General features: G+C 38.4%; 1 protein-coding gene across 1 annotated transcript in view; it reads right to left on the bottom strand.

Annotated features, from left to right (window-relative positions):
* Positions 1-19,369, bottom strand: part of LOC140911680 (zinc-regulated GTPase metalloprotein activator 1C-like) — a 42,581-nt gene extending 23,212 nt beyond the window's left edge. The window contains 10 exon segments of the mRNA XM_073345210.2: positions 172-216; positions 1,134-1,220; positions 2,635-2,681; positions 6,403-6,440; positions 7,607-7,666; positions 11,159-11,250; positions 14,079-14,175; positions 15,400-15,486; positions 18,853-19,012; positions 19,100-19,369. Of these exon segments, the coding sequence (XP_073201311.1) occupies positions 172-216; positions 1,134-1,220; positions 2,635-2,681; positions 6,403-6,440; positions 7,607-7,666; positions 11,159-11,250; positions 14,079-14,175; positions 15,400-15,486; positions 18,853-18,985 (686 nt within the window). The 5' untranslated portion in view covers positions 18,986-19,012; positions 19,100-19,369.
* Positions 19,370-21,007: the final 1,638 nt, after the last annotated feature.

The following is a 21,007-nucleotide window of genomic DNA, read 5'->3' on the forward strand; positions in this document are numbered from 1 at the left end:
ACTTTTTTTTTAAAAGTGTTAGTTTTAATCTAAAGTGACGACAGGAAAATAGGCAAGGAGTTATTTAAATAGTTTTCTTTTAAAATGAATAGGACTAAAAAATATACAGCAACTTGTCACAACAGAAATAGGAAGGGGCAGCAAGTGATACTGCCCCACACTAGAAATTACCTTGATCTCTGAGATTCTAAAATTTTGACAAGCCCATTTATTGACCTGAAAAAGGGTGAGGGGGAAAAAAGGAGAAATTAGATGTGAATAAAAACTGAATTCTATAATGTAGTAAACAAAGCAGGGAAATGAGAACCAGGACTCCTGAGTAATAATCCAACTCTTATTAAATTGTTGTACAACCCCCATAGTAATCTCCATTTTTATTTCTCTCTCAGCTTGCCAGGAGATTCACTATCCATGACAACAGAGGACTACTGTTACAGAGGACATATTTTATTCAAGCAAAATTCCCCCCAGTTTATACTTGTTGCTGAGCCTAAACATTTTTCCTTTTATTTAGGACATTTTGTTAAAGCAGTGAAATGGGAAAATACTTTTTCAAACTCAGTTTTTGGTGTGTGTTTTTTTGTTCCTCACAGGATGTGGGGATATTGTGGTGGCAGCAGAAGACATTTTTGCCTACACCTCTAACCACTAATCTTGTCCATATTATTTGTTCATTTACTCACAAATGATAAATTATTCTGCATCCTCCTTGCCTCCCCAGATATCTATTAATTATTTTTAAAGGTATCTTTAGAAATATTTAAGCATTGATACAAAAAAATGAAGTCTGAAAAGTTAAAAAGGGGTTATACGGTTACTAGATAAGAATGGCAGAGTCCTGTGGCACTTTATAGACTAACAGACGTATTGGAGCATAAGCTTTCGGGGCTGAATACCCACTTCTTCAGATGCATGTAGATAAGGATGGTGCACAGAAATCACCACATGCAAAAAAACAAGATTTGTGGAAGTACATAACTGTATCGGAACACTATTTAATCTCTCTCTCTCCTGTGAGCAAATAATTTGTGTCATGGTAATCATGCAATCTCCAATCCCTGTGCCAGTCATAAGAAGCATATAAACAAAAAACTGTCAGTCAGTATAACTTATTCATACTGTAAGTTTCATACCTGACAGCTGTTCTTATTTTATTCAGTTCTTCTTGTGAAATCAAATCTGTTTTATTGATGATTATTAGATCAGCTAGTGCAATCTGCCTACACAGGAAGACAAAATAAAAGAGAAGACTAAAATACATAAATTCATTTTCCACAATGCAAAGTTACCACACTTCCCATGCGCTCAAAAAAAACTGTGTATCATGATCAAAGCAAGAAAGTCTGCACTGAATTAGGAGAACAATCAATATATCAGTCGGACCACATAACACTTTCTGATATACTGCATTGTTGATAGGATTAGGGAGTGTTCCGCTACTAAAAACAGTTCTTGCAACTTCTTTGTAACATTTTTACATTAAAACAATTTATTTTAAATTACAGTGTTAAGGACAAAGCTTTTTTCATTAACACTGTACTAGTAAATTCTGTATGTATCTTACTCTTCATAAACTATGAATGCACTATCATTTTTCCTCCCAAATTTCCTACTGATGATATCACCAGCAAAGTCAGATCATAAACTTTTTAATCACTATGTTGTCTGACCCTGAGCAAAGCAGGTCAAGATTAGATAATGATTAAAATACCAATGGCCTGTCTACACTAGTGATCCCACTGTTACCACCACTACTGGAACTACACTGGTATGTTACAAGAAAAAAGCAACGGCAGATGAGGCTATGCAGAGTAACACTCACTCCAGTGTAGAGGATTAAACTGTGATCTTTTAGATCCCTAATACTGTGGGATAGGCAATCTATGAACCACTTAGTCCCTCTTACAGTCTGAATTCAAGATAATAAGCGACACTAAAAAATTCTAAAGCTGTTTTTAAAGTAAACCTCCTATTGGTACTATCAATTCTTTTAACTGAAAATAAAGAAGAATATTTCTCTACTTTTCAGTTTACTATGGGCCTCTGACAAAACTTTGTATATAGCCTATTTAACTATGTAGGTAGTTTCCCCCTGCCATTTATATGGAACTTTAAAAAAAAAGAAAGAAGAAGAAGAAAGGATTGTAAAATACAGATGCTGGAAGGGGAACTAAAGCGCAGGTGCAGCACTTGAAACTACTTTTGGGGGGTGGAGGGGGACCGGGAGAGCGGAGGTTGTTTGGGTTTTTTAAACAAACTGACTAGATCTTAAGCCATATGCAGTGTTTTTGTAGCCATGTTGGTCCCAGGATATTAGAGAGACAAGGTGGGTGAGGTATATCTTTCACGGACCAACTTCCACTGGTGAGACACACAAGCTTTTGAGCTTGAACAGAGCCCTTCTTCAAGATCTAGGAAACATACTGTGTAAGCTCGAACGTTTGTGTCTCTCACCATCAGAAGCTAGCCCAATAAAAGATACTGCCCCACCCACCTTGTCTCTAGATCTTAAGTTGACAGTGAACAAACGACCCTGCGCAGGCCCACTGGGATGACTTTCATTTCCTATGAATATTTACACACTGAAGTTGCTAACTTTTACCAATTTTACATTAATAGTTTTTATACTGATACCTAGTTGCTTCATTGATAAGGCCATCAGATTTTTCTTCTGTCAAATGCTGAACAAAGATTAAAAACAATTATTACATCAAGAGTATTCATGTAACAAATACCCATTTAAACAAACATCAAAATCAAGGTAAAAATCAGTTTTAGATACATTAGTCAAGAAATTAAGGGGGATGATATCTACAGTATTTGTATGCCCCGGCTCATCTTTATTATTTATATAAACAACGTGATGGTAAAAAATATACATCCACCCTTTCTGGAAGTTCAAATCTGTTTCTTTACCAACATTTTTCTTTGGTTATTATCATAGGATTGCTGTAGAATGCTGAGCTTTGACAGTTTTTGTTTAAATGTTTAGGTTTATTGTGAGAAAAAAAGCATTAGAATCCATGTTGTGTGTTAGCTTATAGAGAAAAAAAATAGGTATTTTAAGATCAAAAGCTATAAATTGGTTAGTCTCTAAGGTGCCACAAGTACTCCTTTTCTTTAAACAAAAAGAGTAATAATGTATATTTCAAACAAACAGTTAGTTATCTAGGTAACTGCAAGGTGTCTAAGGGTTATTAAACTAGTTTGGGGCAATCATGCATTAGCATCTACCACTTTACTTTTTTGTTTTAATCAAATTTTGCTTATCAGTTGACAAGTTATATCTTTAACTTTTGCCCCAGGTCTGCATGAGTCGGCCACCATCACCCAGGAAACCTGTCATAATTTCTGTTTCAAAGGATTGAGATGCACAAGAGTTCATGTCTGATGAGCCTGTGATAGTTACACAGGATTTTGATTATCGCATTATCTGTGCTCTCAGCTAACCCAACAATCAACCATATTATTTTAAAATTGATTTGGCTTTAAAATACTGCTGATTTAAGGTGGAAATAAATTCCACGGCATGCACATCAATTTAAAAAAAATAAGAAACTACTCTTTCAAATAGATTGGTTAGACATCTAAAATGACTTGGTCCTAAAAAAATCCCATTGCATAATATCAGTCTATTTTTTTCCTAGCTTTTTTTTTTTTTTTTTTTTTAAGTCAAAACTGTTTCTAACTGAACTGTTTATAAACAGGTTGTGCAATAACAGGAGGACTAGAATGAAACCTCTCTTCTGACCTTTTCTCTGTAACTCGCTACTCATCGATTGTATTGCATTAAATGCTGTCAGATTTGTAGCTCTGAAAAGAGCAATGTCAGTGGCCTGAGTGTCAGGTCTTGAGAGTAGAGAACTGTCATTTCAAGTTGCCCAATCGTCTGCCCATGATTAAAAAATGAATATTTCAGATTGCTCGGTGACAATCCCATTAGAGTGATAGTCCATGATATCAATTACCACTTCAGTTTCAATTTGCCTGGCTGGCCACAGGGCACTATTTCTTAGCTCTGCTTGTGATGGGTTGGGTCTGTGAAGCATGACACCCTTAAATTGCTGCCTATTATCCCAGTGTCATTACTTGTATTGCCTTCAGAATTCTTTGAATCACAAATAGCTGCTGAGGTCAGGCTTTGCAACCAAAAGAAATGGACAAGTTAGCAAATTCTTTGTACAAAGCAAAAGTTATTTATCTGGAGTATGACTGAGAAAATTTAAAGTTTCTATTATCCTGAGAGTATGTCAGTTTACTGATTTAATAATGTAAGAGGTTTCTACAGGCTAGCAGAGATGTTAAACATTTACTACGTATTATTTCAAAACTTCTTACTGTTGTTAGCACTGTACTCAACAAAAGTAAGAACATGCACTAAACTCAGAAATTGAACAATTATAGTATTCAGGTATATACAGGACCCTGCTCTGTGCAATGAAATTAGTTTTGCTTCAATATAAACCAAAAATCAGCATTTTGCAAGTAATGAAATGTCCAGCATAATGGATTGAAACCAAGTGTGGGAGTCAAAAGGTACTAATCCTTGCTCTGCCACTTCTTGTATGGCCTTGGGCAAAATACATGATCTCTCTGTCTCAGTTTCTTCTTTAGTAAAAAGACTAAAACTTATCTCATAGCAATGTTATAAAGATTAACTGGCTAGTGTGCATAAAGGCTTTTGAAGATGTATAACATTTATAGTGCTTTACATTATTCTATTTGGATAATAAAACACTTTTGCAATGCAATGCAATCTAAAGATAGTGTCCTGAACACTGAGCCTTACTGAAACAGGATATGATGTGCAAGAGCTTCTGGTCACCTAGAATTTGCTATCTGAATGATCAGAGAGATTATAAACTTCCACTCTGGGTACCTCTAACTCCCTTGAGTAAAATGTATCTAATGTTAGGAATGTTTAAAACAAGTTTCCAACTTCCCTCCTTCTGATGCCTCACTATTCTTGAAGCTATCCAGAAAATAGAACTAATGACAAATGGCATGCTTTAATTAATCCTTTATAGATAGTGTTAAAAGTTTAAGCACTCTAGCTATTTTGCCAATTCTTTGCAATTTTATTTTGATTCCACTGTTCTACATTCTCCTTCACCAATTGTATTTTGAAAGCCCTGAAAAAAAAAAAAAACCTTCCATAGAATTTTGTAAACTTTACTGCTAGTACATTTTATCATAGTTTTTTCCATTGTTTTACCTCAGTGCTTCATATTTGTCTCCCGGACACATGCTTTGTGCATATTAGACCCTTTCTAACCAGATTTTGGAATATTAATAAAAAACACTCAAAGGTCACAAAAATGTAGACATAAAACCCTAAGGAGCATAGAGCAAACAAGGATATCAATGAAAGAATGATCTCTTAATATTTTTATTTCTCTTTAAACACTATCCTTCAGTTTACCTAAAACATTAAGTATGCTTAAAAACAGAGAAAGTATCTAGATGTTAAAATCAGGGAAACAAACTTTTTCATAGTGTTGATCACATTTTAATTGCACCTGGTTTCATTTATGATAATTGTGGGCCACCTCTCATTTCACTCCATCTCACAATATCCCTGTGACAACTACGCTAATTGTCTACAATTGAAAACATGTATTTTTAGCTCTCTTTATCCAAAATGTTTTAGCCTTTTTGAAATTAGTCACAGTACCTACTGTTCTCATTTCAGTTCCCTTTCCCCTCTCCTCTGGTCCTCTCTCCCCACACATACATGTTTGCCTGCCACCTGGTCCTCTCCTCCTCCACTTCCTTGCTGTATGGTCCTCCTTTAAACTGAATATATGTCTGGCCTCCTGGCTCTCTTCACCTTTGTACATACTGCCTCGTTCTCTTCTTCCCATTCCCCTAGATACTCTTTTTCTAATAGCAGTTCTAAGCCTGCTGATGACTGCCTATTCCAGTCCCTGAGATCAGCTCCTCTTTTCTTTAAAAGTAGCACTGATTGTTCGTGGGGACCAAAGAGGGAATCTTCATCTTTCCAGCCAATTTTACAGTAATCTAAGCTCCGGTTTGCAATTAAGAGCCTGGGTATCTGTATAAATTGCTAGAGACTAAGAGGAACAAGTACCACCTGACCTAACAATTCTCAGCAGAGAAGTGCTCTGCAGACAACAGCTTGTGAACTACTGTGTAACACTACTTCTTGTTCACCTACAAAGCATTACATTAAAGGAAAGGAGAGGCTTTTTAACACCCTTGGATTATCTGGATGAAACAATGCTGCAATTTGTTATGGAACTGCAATTGCAACACAGCTTCATGCACCCCAAGAATTAGAAATTAATATTAGAAGTTAATCCATAAACAAAACATGTAAAAGACCATCACTTCTATCTACGCTTTTGGTTTACAGTATTTTTTTAAATATTACTATCTTACCTGAAGTCCATACTTGGCATCAACAACAGATACAATACCTGGGGGGGGAAAGTTTGTAAGTAACGTCTAGAATGAAGAGTACTGATTAAGAAATAAACTGAAAACTGCTAAGAGTACGTTAGCATCTTGAATAATTACAGGGGCAGCAGCAACTTCAATAGTTAAGGTTACACAAGAGTTTTTATTCTAATCCCACTTTCAGTTACTTATAACCTCACAAAACTTTCACCAATCTGGCTGAAAATATAATTGTTTCCTAATTATTTAGGTTCTTATATGGTGCTCATCACTGTGGTATGTGAGTGCCTACCAAAATGGTGAGGTGAACACATAAGACAGATGCATCTTTCTCCTTGTTCCTGTCTGCAGGGACTGGATGTAGGGAAAGGTGTGGTGGTGGTGGTGGTGGTGTTATAGGAGTAGTATTCTGAAGGAATTGAGGAGCATGGTCACTCTGATCATTTCTGGGAGCAACTTCCAGATACACAGCCACTCGCCAAGAGAACCATCTCCTGTCACACACAAGCTTCACTCAAGTTTGTCAGTGGAACACAGCTAGCAAAGGAGTTAAACAAGAACAGAAGGTGAGGTGGTCCCTCATGTATCTTGGACCGATCCCACAGAGGACCAAAACTATGCATTTGAATCAGTATTAAATGGGGGAGTCAGTTAAGAGACAAGAGAACGAAAGGCAATGTGTTCTTGGTGGCCTATGTTACTGAGCAGACAGGCTCTCTCAGACTGGCCAAAAGAAATATATATTTTTCTAAGAAGACTGTTGAGATAATAAGTAAAAAAATGTGAACAAAATAAGCCCGACTACAATACACTGAATATTTTTGAGAGGCTTACCACTCCAGTGGGCCTCAGGAGACTGCAGGGGAACAAACCAATTGGTACAAGAGAAAGAAAGAGGGACAGAGAACAAGAGTGCTAAAGAAAGAGATTGAGAGGAGGGAAAAAACAAACCAACCAAAGATGGGATGTATAGATAAGTAACAAGGTTCAGGTTTAAATATATGTCATTGAGAAAATAATGAACACGAAGTCACCCCTACATAAATACTAGCAAATAAGTTTTCACTCATGCCTCTGCAATCAAGCTACTTGTTTGCTTCTTGAAAATAAATTGTCCAAATAATGCTCACTGAAGTGGGAGAAACCCCTCACAAGTATTCTAGAAGACAAACACACTTTTTCTTACCATCAAGATATATGTCACTTCCTAGTTCAGCATCAACCCAAAACATGGATGCCACAGCACCTAACAAGCAAGACATTTAGTTGCAAGATGGATGATGTACCAGAAAACATACATCTCTAAGCAGTTTTTAAAATCACACCTGTTCGAAGTTGCTACTCTTCAACTTTCCCCCTGATGCCAGAAGAACACGAAATCAAGTATTAAAAATGTTGGTTCTCCAACCATACATTTGGTGCAATGATGATGCTGTAAGTCCTGAAAGCAGTGATAGCAACATCTAAGTTGTGTGAGCTCTAACAGGTACATCATAAAAATAAAAAAATTCAAAACAAAAAAAACCCCTCAACATGACTCTACCACCATGTCAGCAACCACATTTCTTAATTCCAAATTCTTTATAGTTCTCTTCTTCTGTGTTTTTCTCCCCCTTGCACCTCTGCCATTTCACTAAAACTGATCCATCCTTTTGTTCAAAGTAAGGGCTTGTGCTCATCCTCCTCAACCTCTACACTATTTTCTACACTTCTTCCTCTTCTCTGCTCACACTCCTGACTACACTTTCATGATTCTGCTCTCTTACCTCTCCAACCATGCATGTATCATCAGCTTGCTTTGTTGCTCCTTTTCCCTGATCCTTTATCTACTGAATCCCGTTTTCTAGGGTACTGTCATTGGTTCCCTGCTATCCTTGGGTGATCTTATCTACTCTAAGTTTCAGGTACCCCCTCTATGTAGTAGCAGAGAGAAAGGAGGGAGTTATGGTGGGAGGAAAAAAGGTTGGATCAGGACTTCTTTTTTCCCCAATACCCTGCCCAGTTCCTCACGTGAGAAAGCAGTGTGGGACACAGATGAAAATAACCCAATACAGCACGCTGGGTTCCATACTAGAAAAGTGCAGCAGTTTAATAAAATCAATGTAGATGCATTTAAACCAGTTAATACTAGTTCATATCAATGTTTCTTAAATTGGTAACTGAAGCTTAATTGATACAAGCAAGACTAACCAGTTTAGTGCGTCTACATTAGAGGTTTGCACTGGTTTCACTACATCCATTTTTAAATTGATTTCATTACACCAGTGCACTTTCCAGGTACAGACAAGGCATGACCAAGAAAAAAATCCGGAGGCTGACAGCACTTCAGAAAAGCTGCATCCATTTCTTCCTCAATATGTAAGTTAACAGAATAAGAATTTTTGACACTATTAGTAATTTAAAAAAAATAATTAAATTTGGTATTATTTCTGAGCCTGGTACTGGAACCAAGTATCTTTCTGAAATGTCATTTGTGAAACTCCTTTGGAAGAGAATGAACTGGTTTCCAAGTTGATTTTATAACCGTCAATTATAAAATCAATATTAAACAAAATGTTTATTTATTGAACATTAAAGCTTTCCTTTGAACTAGTAATATTTTGTTGAACTGATACCAAACACTATAGTTTTTCTGAAGTCTTCAATTTCAATATTTAATAATGATACATTTTGCTTCATTACTGATGATTAAACATTGAAATGAAAAAAACCGCTGTATTAAATATCTAAGGTACTTTTTGTAAGAGTAAAGGTGTTAGCACTAGTGGCCTGGCTCAATTCTAACTCAGGTTTATATTTATATTCATTTATATTCCCACAGTAGTTTATGTTGGATATGGCATTTTTCATATTTCCTTTCACATACGTGTGTACACATCATGTCGCTGGAATAAATTAGCTGTTGATATTTCCACCCCAGAAGAGGATGCTCTGCAGAGATAGGTAGAGTAATACAATTACAAGAGCTAGATTATCTATTGCCTTGCACCTTGTTTGGTCGTTTATACCTCTGCAAAGCATACAATGGTGTGAGTGGAGAATTCTGACTTGGCAGCATTTCATATTCATATTGGAGAAGTAAATGACTACACGAATCAGTGGAGAATTGATCCCTCACTCTGTAAAGCACTATGGGATTCTTGGAAGAAAAAGGTGCTATTTAAATACAAAGTATTTTCATTTCCTTGAAGGAAAAAACAATCGTGGAAGGGTAGGCATTACATGTGTCTCTGAAATAATATGTCAACCTGTGCATAAAAAGCAGTTCTGAAAACATGCGGACTAAGATCAGCCAATAAAATTTAACAAGTCAATGCCTTCGCAAAAGATAGCTGCTCTGAGAGGAAAAGGCAGAGGGATATAATATTCATGGTTATTCCCGAAAAGCCCCAGTACAAAAAGGGGTCTAGTGTCTTCAGAATAAATGTTATATATTTATAAATAAGACATCATAATTTGTTTTGACACGAACTGATTTAACATGTAACAGTGCCACAACATGAAGAGGAGAAGCTGACAGCAATAGAAAGTATTTTATTTTTCAAAGCATCATGGCTCTAGTTAGTGACAGGGCTGTCTAAAAGAATGAAACATATAGGGAAAAAGAATGATAACTGAACTCATTCCAATGTCTAAAGCCATCCAACTGAACTGACAAGATGTGGTCCCCCAAGCATCATTTTCTGTCAACTATGAAATACCTGTCAGCTGTTTACGGTGATTACTCATGCAAGATATAGCAAGGGCCACAAGATCTAATGGTTTCCTGATATCTATTGATTTTTTCCCCCTAAAACCTTAATAGTTTTCCAATTTGACTGAAATAGGATGTGTGTGTAACAGGGGCTGAATCAATGTCCTTTCTTTTAAAGGAAATTACTTTACCATGACAATTATTTGGCTTTGAACTGAAGAGTGTCAGTCTCCTAAATGGGAAATAAGAATTTCCTTCACTTTCTTGGCTAACAACAGGTTTTTAATTAACAGAGGTCAAGGCAGACTGTTTTTAAGATAGCTTTCCTTAATTTTAAAAACATATACATGTCATTTTTGTATACTAAAATGTAAACATCACCCACTGAAGCACTGACTTCTTTTATTACTGGACTGGAAAAAATAAACAATTAATTATATATGTACATACAGCATGAGAGATTGTCTACAAATTCAGCAATATTTAACTCTGTGCTACCAGCTGCGAACTGGAAGTTTCTGTATATTCATCTGATTCACACATTTAGATAATACATTTACCTATTTGACTGTATGCTCTGTGCCTTAACAAAATACAAGTCCATCATTGACAATCCCCATAATACATGTACATAATATATATAATCAAAGCATAATTATAATCTGAAAAGTGCTACATAAAAATAGTACCTCCTTACTCAGAGCCATCAGTTTTTATACCACACTTTTCACTGCCATGTCTGATATTTGCTGCCTGCATATTCTGAGCCACACTGAAAAATATTTTATCATTTTTTCCACTCCTTTTAGCCTTCAGAGCCCATACTGCTGCAGGAGAGAGCGTTGGATACTATTCTGGCTTGTGCAACAAAATTTTTAACGATCCAATGTCATAATTTGTATTGCAGTCAAGTATGTGAAAACATACCACACTATCACACATTTGAAATAAAAATGCATACTATGCAAGCAAATAAAAAATGATTTCTAACCTTCTTATAAAAACAGGATATTCACCATGGCTATATGACTATATATTATCTACCTGGATCTGCCAATCCAGTGGTTTCTAGTAGTATGTAGTCAAATTTTCCCTTCTTCTGCATCAGGTTCTCAATAGCTTTCAAGCCATTGTCCCTGTTAAAAAAAACAAAAACAAAACAAAACCCTAAACTAGAGCAGCCTTTAGAGGGGCTACAATAGATACGAATATGTTTTATGTTTTTTATTCATATGGAAGATAATGTGGTTTAATCCTTAAAGCAAGGGACTGGTAGTTAGAATTTGTAGTTTATACTCAGAACTGCCAACTACTCACTGTGCAACCTTAGACAAATCGCTTAACCTCTAACTTATTTTAACTATCTGGTAATAATATATTTTTATTGGACCAACTTCTGTTGGTGAGACAGACAAGCTTTGGAGCTACACAGAGCTCTTCTTCAGGTCTGGGAAACCTACTCAGAGTGTCACAGCTAAATACAAGGTGGAACACATTGTTTAGCATAACTAGGTAATATATATGTCAAGGGACTTTCAAGGTGAAGTGGTCCATTAACACCCCTCCAGTCATAGGGAAAGGAAGGGAGGAGGGGAATCTTGTTAGTGGTTTATAAATTGTTGTAATAAGCCATAAATCCAGTGTCTCCTATTCCCTCCACGATTTTTAGTATCTAGCAAAGTTATGAATTTAAGCTCCCAGGCTCGTCTTTTGAAAGTGCTGTGCAGGTTTCTTTTGAGGATGAGAACTGATAGCTCACATAGACAGTGATCCCTTTGTGAAAAGTATTCACCCACAGGTAATCATTTTCCTGCGAGAGTTCATTCAAGAGCATAGTGATTGTCTGATTTCACCCACATAGTTGTTATTGGGGCATTTAGTGCACTGGATGACCTATGAATCTTCAAAGGTGTGTTGTGGGGAGTGTTGATCATTGTAGCAGTGGAAACGTGTCTGCAGGTTTTGCAACCGTTGTTCTGGCAGGGTCTGGTGCCGCTTTGAGTTGGTGTGGTATTATTAGTGACTCAACAAAAGTGTTACTGTACATCTCAATTAGCGTTATAAAAGGAATCCAACATGTTAATTACATGCATCAGCATTCATAATGTGACAGATATTAAAAAAGGAAAAGACCTAGTAGGTCACCTAGTCTGTCTCCCTGTCAATACAAGAGGTCACTTACAGTACCTTTTCTACTGCTTTGTCCAAGCAAGTTTAAAATGTTCCAAGTGTTAAAGCTTATACAATTTCCACTGGGAGACTACTCTGCAGCCTAACAGTCTCACTGTCAGAAAGTTCGCACTAATTGGGGCCTATATTACTACCCATAATTTCACCCCTTTATTTAATTATAACCTCTCCCCTGCACCCCAAATACTACCCTTAATTTTTCGCCCTTTACTTTTATTCTTTTCAAATATTTGTAGAGTTATGTCTCCATCACAGTAATCTTCGGCAAGTTATATTCGTATCTCTTAAAACTCTCTTCAAATCAATCCCTCCAGCCCCTGATCATTTTGGTTCTCTTAACTCTCTTCAATAGGTTCTTCATGTTTCTGGACAGTAGATGCCCAAAACTGAACACAGTGTTATTAGTTTTGCAGTAGTGCCAACAAGCCCCAGTCATGAGCCAGGGCCCCACTGTACTAGACGCTGTAAACAGAACAAAAAGATGGGACTATTGCAGATGCGGTCGTTATTCCTGTTCCTTGATGTGATACCTCATATATATCTATATCTATCCAAAACTACATTTAGGCAATGTAAACCAAAAATTCTCCACACTGCAAAGTCATGTATAATTTGCTGTCCACTATCATTCCTATGTCTTTTTTAGGATTACTGATTTCCAGGTTTCTGCCTATCAAGTATCTGTATTTTGGATTCCCCAACCCTATTTCACATAGATTATTTTGTATTCCTCCCACCCACCAACACTAAATTTCATCATTATGTGTGCTATGTTATGTCCATTTTCAAATTCAAATTGTTCTAGGTCTTTAAGTATTACTTCTCCAACCTCACTGGTGTTTGTAGCTTTTCTCAATATAATACCATCAGCAAATTTAATCAACATACTGTTAATTTCCTTGACAACTCTAAGGCAGGTCTTCCCTCAATTTTGAAGCTCCTCTACCACCTTCTTGAAGTTAAGCATGACTGTTGTCTGCAAGTTATTATGGAACATGTGTGTTCAACGATGGCTCTACCGCACAGGTAGAGCACGAAGGCACACAGGGCAGGAAAATATTAGGGGCAATAAAACCTTCAGTAACTATTTCCATGGGTGACTGTAGACTGGAAGGAATCAACATTTGCAATTTCACCTGTGACAGGAGAATCCTCTGGGGATGGCTCTCTTAATATTTGATTAAAAATAAGAGGCTAAACAAGGGGGCTCTACAATTCAGCTAGTCATAGTTTTATCTAATAAGCAAAGCCTTTCAAATGAGCTACTTTCCAAAATACTATATTTGAATATCTTATGGAGGGCATATTGTACTAATTAGTCATTCTATTTTATACATTGTTATTGACCTCTAATAAACCACTGTGCTCAGTTTCTGTGATACTATCAGTAGAACATTCATTCCTTTTGAGAGTGAGAATTTGCCTTTCTGTGGTTTTTATAGATATTCAACTATTCTTCTTCCCCAATAGGTCAGTCAACATTTGATGCAAGTATGTAAAACAATTATGATACAAAGTAATAAAATACCAAAATTGAAAACACACATTACTTCAAGATTCTGACATTAAAAAAAAAAATAGAAGAGCAAGAAGTTCAGCATCATTTAGCTTTTTTTTTTTTTTTTAAAAAAAAACGCTGTAGATGATATACCTAATGCCTATCAAATATCCAGGTATACATAATGGACTGTGAAAAAATGAAATTTAAAGAGAGAACAAACCCCAAGCTTACGCCGAATGTTTATATAAACCACCTCCACAAAATATTCCTTACTTTACTGAACAGCACAGGCAACCATTTCTGAGCTCCAGCCATTCTTCATAGAGTTCTCCACCTTGACTTATAGCCAAGGATTTTTCCAAGGCACTGCCTAGAAATACAGGAAGGGTGTAAGTAGCAAATTTTAAACCTACAAACGTGCAACAATACCTGAAAAATAAGATGAGAAAAATTCAAACGGGATAGATTTCTGAGCTTTATTTGTGTTCCACGTTCTCATCAAACCTTTCTGACAAATTCTTTAGACATTATACTTAGTTTAAGCAATCATTTTTATAGTAGGCAAACTTAAGGTCCAAGAGCCAGATCATCCTATGAAGAACAAAAAATAAACTTGCAAGAAGTAGAAGTATTCCCCATTTATTTGAATGTGTAGGCGGAATGGAGGTGAGGCATTCACGGTGGTATAACAGTCATTTATGCTGACAAATTGAATTTATGTATGAGACAAAGAAAAATGGTTTAATACTTAGCTCTTACACATTTTTAAAACTGCAGACATTAACTGAGAGTTTGTGTGACTTGCTTAAGGCCAATTAGCAAGTCATTGGCCGTACTAGATTTAGAGCTCCATGGTTCTTGACTCCCAACTCAGTGCTTTGTCTACTACTCCTAGAAATAATCTTCTTTCGACTCTGCTCACGGATTATGAATTGAGTTATCCATAGCAAGAATTTTTATAATGAAGATGGAAACTTGCCAACATCACTATAGTAGGGTAGGGGATGGCACAGGTTCTCAGTACTATATTTCTTCATCATCAACAGCCATATAAAAGCAGAGCAAAGTAATCAGTTCCAATTTTAAAAAATTAGCACTAAGTTTCTGGAAAAAGTGAAGGAATCTCATTTTCCAGCTTCAACAGTTGCAAGCTCTACTACAATCATTTGACATATTTCTTGCTAGGGAAGCCTGATTTATTACACTACTAATCTTCTCTTTAGTTTGGTCTTGTGCAAGTTATTTATATTCAATGTTAGTTGAACAGCAATGTTTACTAGCATTCTTTTGAACAAAAGGGATGTGACATATCCCAAATCTATAAGCAAACTTTTGAATTTTTATTGTAGTGTTCATCCCACATGTACACGCTTATTGAGGACATGGTCTCAATTTTACACTACTTAGAAACTGCATAAGCCACTCCGATAGCCTTAGTTTGGGGATCAATCAATTTAGATATCAATCCATGCACCATTATACCATTTGTCTGCTTTTAATAGTTTACTTTCCTAAAGCATTTCTTAACAAAACAGGAAAATGTTTATGTATTCCAATTTTTGTTTCTATACAATATTTCTGTAGCATTACATACCTTCTCCAAACTCATTTAGAATAACTGCTATTCTTTTGGTATGTTGTTCTGTCAAAATATAGTTAAGAAGAGTGGTCTTCCCAGCACCTAAAAAACAGCACAAATTTCAGTAGATCAAAAATAAAATATAAGGAGAATTTTCAAATTCAATATTACCATCATGCTCCTGAAATATACTTTTTAGAAATTAACGACCAATGGAGAGCTAGTACTCATTCTCTGATCTGATACCTTCAGAAGCTTTACATTTTATTTTTATATTTGTAATTAAATTTTTTAAAAATTATTTGTAGTACTTGGAAGAGAACCCAGGGGATTATTGCAGAACTCCACATAAATCTTAGAAGCCTTACTGAGTTCCCTCCATGCCCTGTAAGTCTTAATGGGCTCACCAGTCTCTTCCCACCCATGGCAAATCTTTTGATATAAAATTCTCTCTTTCCCCATTTGATAAGTCTTCTTAACAATGAGGTTACATTCCTATCTATTTTTGCAATGAACTCGGCTGAAAACTTTTTTTTGAAATTAAAGTTTAGGTTCCCAGCAGTCATTTGTTATTCTATATCAATACTGCTGGAGTAGATGTTTCATAGCATTGTTTCGAAAGAAATGTTAATAATTTCATACTAATCAACTAAATTTTAGTCCTAGGCATGAGAACTCAGCTAGGCAAGGTCAGCAGAGTTGATTTCATCATCTTTTTTTTTTTTGGGGGGGGGGGGGGGGATTAAAGTTGGCAAAAATCTTCCATGGATTTTTGGAATTGTGATTCATAGATATTTAGGTCAGAAGGGACCATTATGATCATCTAGTCTGACCTCCTGCACAACGCAGGCCACAGAATTTCATCCACCACTCCTGCGAAAAAACCTCTCACCTATGTCTGAGCTATTGAAGTCCTCAAATCGTGGTTTAAAGACTTCAAGGAGCAGAGAATCCTCCAGCAAGTGACCCGTGCCCCATGCTACAGAGGAAGGCAAAAAACCTCCAGGGCCTCTTCCAATCTGCCCTGGAGGAAAATTCCTTCCCGACCCCAAATATGGCAATCAGCTAACCCTGAGCATATGGGCAAGATTCACCAGCCAGATATTACAGAAAATTCTTTCCTGGGTAACTCAGATCCCACCCCATCTAATTTCCCATCACAGGCCATTGGGCCTATTTACCATGAATACTTAATTACCAAAACCATGTTATCCCATCATACCATCTCCTCCATAAACTTATCGAGTTTAATCTTAAAGCCAGATAGATCTTTTGCCCCCACTGCTTCTCTTGGAAGGCTATTCCAAAACTTCATTCCTCTGATGGTCAGAAACCTTCGTCTAATTTTAGTCTAAACTTCCTGGTGGCCAGTTTATATCCATTTGTTCTTGTGTCCACGTTGGTACTGAGCTTAAATAATTCCTCTCCCTCTCCGGTATTTATCCCTCTGATATATTTATAGAGAGCAATCATATCTCCCCTCAACCTTCTCTTAGTTAGGCTAAACAAGCCAAGCTCCTTGAGTCTCCTTTCATAAGACAAGTTTTCCATTCCTCAAATCATCCTAGCAGCCCCTCTCTGTACCTGTTCCAGTTTGAATTCATCCTTCTTAAACATGGGAGACCAGAACTGCACACAGTATTCCAGGTGAGGTCTCACCAGTGCTTTGTATAACGGTACTAAAACCTCCTTATTCCTACTGGAAATACCTCTCCTGATGCATCCCAAGACCGCATTAGCTTTTTTCATGGCCATGTCACATTGGTGGCTCATAGTCATCCTATGATCAACCAATACTCCAAGGTCCTTCTCCTCCTCCATTATACCTTATATATCTCCGTCCCCATCTTATAACTAAAATTCTTGTTATTAATCCCTAAATGCATGACCATACACTTCTATTAAATTTCATCCTATTACTCCAGTTTACAAGGTCATCCAGATCCTCCTGTAGGATATCCCTGTTCTTCTCTAAATTGGCAATACCTCCCAGCTTTGTATCATCCACAAACCTTATTAGCACACTCCCGCTTTTTGTGCCAAGGTCAATAATAAAAAGATTAAATAAGATTGGTCCCAAAACCGATCCTTGAGGAACTCCACTGGTAACCTCCCTCCAGCCTGACAGTTCACCTTTCAGTAGGACCCGTTGTAGTCTCCCCTTTAACCAATTCCTTATCCACCTTTCTATTTTCCTATTGATCCCTTCAATTTTGCTGAAAAAATTTACCTCAGCCCTAGATCTAATCTAAGTTTTGAGACCTGTATGGATTTCTGTGAATCTGAGAGTGAGAGGCCAAAATTGGGCTTATAAACATAAATTGAGTTGCAACCTTAACTATGGAGCAACTGTCACCTCTCCAGGTCACTATGTTTTGGGGGAAAAAAATATAATTATCATTTTTGAGGTGGTTGGTGAAGAAGCAGAGCAGCAGGAGCTTCTGCAGGTGGGCTCCCTAGGAGCTGGGAAATAAAAAAATATTCTGCATTGGCTCTCTTGAAACAGAATCTTTTTTAAAATGTCCTTTCTGTGATTTTTAAACCAATCTCATGAATTTTGAATGCTTGGGGTTGGCAATACTGCATTCATACAATTTTGCAGTGCACTTTTTCAAACTGTGTCAAAAGTGTTTGGTCAGTTATACAGTCAGTCATGCAAGACATCCATTTAAACACTTGCCTCACATTTTGAGTGCTTACTCATGTAATCTTAGCACTCATCTTTTGATGGAACAAAATGTACTGACTGCTACAGATGGAAAGCCAATTTAAGGTTTGTCTATATAGCAAATTACTGCACAGCAAGCCAGGATGTGCACCAGCTTGCAGCACAGTAATGTCCCATGTGGACACTCCTACAGCGCACTGAAAGTCCCAGAGGGCAGCTCAGCTGTAGATTCACACTACGGGCTTGCCATGCAGTGACTTGCTGTGTAGACAAGCCTTAACTGTGCAGGTCAGGACTCATGAGCTATTTTATAAGAGTAACCACAGAAGCTCATTTAACTCTCCAAAATGATTCCACAAGCACATTACAACTTTCTAAAGATAGTGGTACCATGACACCAAGCTTGTACTGTACATACTGTAAATGGAAAACATGTAGTTTAGAGGAACATCAGAAGTGATGTTAGATACGTATACACTCTTTTTGTCATGACATTTAGACTACTAGGAAGATGGTTGCATGGTTTGTTTGGAGTAGGGCTCCTCACTCGACAGATTCCTCAACTGCAAGTAAAACATATCACATGAATATGAAATACGTTCTATCCAAGGAGAATACGAACAGTCAAATTCCTCCCCATGCACCCAACTGAAGTCACTGTATAATGCATAAAACAAAATGCTGGTTTTGTATGGACCGCTGATAGAGCGCCAGTAAAAAGCACATAATAGCGCGGGTTTGCTTTGTAAAGACCCCACAGAGGAAGCTCAAGGCTTAGGGCTGCTAGGTGAGCTGGTTACCTAAATAGCCTGTGATGATAGTGACTGGGATCTTGGTGCTGTGGCTGGGTTCAGCCTCTTCTCCCCCAACCGCCTGATCCTCTATGGGAACCAGCTCGGGGCACTCCTCCTCCTCCATGGGAGCCTGGGCCATCGCCAGCCACGGCCGCCACAGAGCAGCCTGGAGAGGGAAACAAATGTGAGGCAGGGGAGCCCTGGGCACAAACCCACACACACGCCCCCATTTCCCACGCCCCCCAATACGCACCTGCGCCCCGGGCGGGGAGGGGAAGGGGGAACGGCTCCCCCAGTAGCGCACGAGCCTTGGGGGGCTCCGCACACCTGCGTCCCTCCGCCCCTCTCCCTTGTGCGTCACGCCCACGTGATGGCTGGCCGAAGCGTCACGACGCGCCACCAGTGGCAGTAACTGCCGCCGAATCGGCGACGCCCGGCACAGGAAGAGTTAAAGAAGAAACTGCTTTTCTTGCACGCCCCCCGAGACTCCAGATGCGCATGCGTAGCTTTCTATAGCACATGCGCACACCCCAGGACGGGGATTCTCGACTCGCGTGCGCAGCCTGTTCTTTCGGCGGCCGTTCGCCTGATCAGAGTCACGGGATGATTGTCGGCTCGGCAGTTGGAGCGGCCACGTGTGTAGGGGTGGGGGGTGGAGTTAGCCGCGCGCCGCGGGGGTGGGGTGAGGGCAGCGGCTTGTCCAGGTGCGGCTGCGTGGAGCGCTGTGCGGGGCGGTGCCAGTAGTGCGGCTGGCCGTTGCTGGTGAGGGCCCGTGCTGAGCATGCGCGCGGGCAGCGTACGGCTGCTGTGCGGGCCGGTTTGCAGCCCGAGCTGACCCGAAGGCGCGTCGGCCTGGAGCGAGGTCAGCTAATAGGGGAGGGGGCGTTAGTGTCAACGAAGCACCCGAAAATCCAGGCACAGCTGCCTCTCATACCTCTGTTTTCAGCCCTAGTCCCACGTACAGGGGGCTCGCTCCGGCCGGAGGAGAACTGCCCCTGTTACTCGGGGTGCTGGAAATACCTTGGCCTGGCTAATGGGGCGGTTATATTTGTGCTTATAGTCTGATGGATCATATTCTGGTCCAAGGGAGCGGTGACCATTTCAAGTCATAGTAGATTGAGTGTCAGTGAGGGGTATCAAAAAGGCTGTATGCACTTAGAAGGCTTTAGGATGGATCCCGCTTTTTAGCGGTATGATAATAATACCAATCTGTTAAGGTTGCCAGTTTTGTTTGGACCCTATTCCTGGAGGTTTCTTCACATGCCATAATCTTTCATTCCTGGAGATTCCAGGCCAGTCCTGGAGGGTTGGTAGCCCTATAGCGCCTTTCATCCCTAGATCTCAAAACGCTTTCCAAAGGAGGACAACATTATCCCCATTTTACGGGTAGGAAAACTGAGGCACAAACTGGTGAAATGACTTGCTTAAGGTCACCTTGCAGGCTAGTGGCAGAGCTGAGAGTAGAATCCAGGTCTATTCAGTGCTCCACAGCCCTTGGGTTTAGATACAGTACTGCTTTTAGTCACAGAATGCTAATGATCACTAAAAAAAGTGCTGTGTCACAGGTCCATTCAGTCTCTTGTTCATACATTCATTTATATATATGTGTGTGTGTGTATACTGAATCGTGTAAGGGATTTAGTTATACAGATAACTAAACTGCAACCTTATGTTCCTAATACTGTTAGCCATTTTATCCCTCTCGTACAATGTTTGTATCTCACCTATTCCGTTTTTATTTTATTTAAACTATAAAATGAAATCGGTAGGGCCAGGACTGTATTATATGTATTGTTACATAGCACCCAATGCATTAATTTGATAAATAAAGCTGTTGAAAATCCATCATGCTCTCTCACAGTGCTTCTCTAGTGTTTTTTTGTCCTTTGCACCACTTTGTAACCCAAGATCTACTCTTGATCCCACCTCCTCTCGCTAGCCCTCCACTTAACACTGTTTGATTTTTAAAATGTTTCGTTATGCTGACCACTAAGATAGTCTGAGAATCATTGCCCTATTGACTACGAGAAGTCTAAATTAAATTTGGGTTTATATGGTTAAATTTGGGTTAATAAAAGTGTTCCTTTAATATCAATTATACTCTTAATCAGTGCTTCTAGTTTAATTACAAAATTTGTTTACATTTTAGTTACTACCATTA

Source organism: Lepidochelys kempii, chromosome 5, assembly GCF_965140285.1.
Source record: "Lepidochelys kempii isolate rLepKem1 chromosome 5, rLepKem1.hap1, whole genome shotgun sequence".
Classification (NCBI taxonomy): domain Eukaryota; kingdom Metazoa; phylum Chordata; order Testudines; family Cheloniidae; genus Lepidochelys; species Lepidochelys kempii.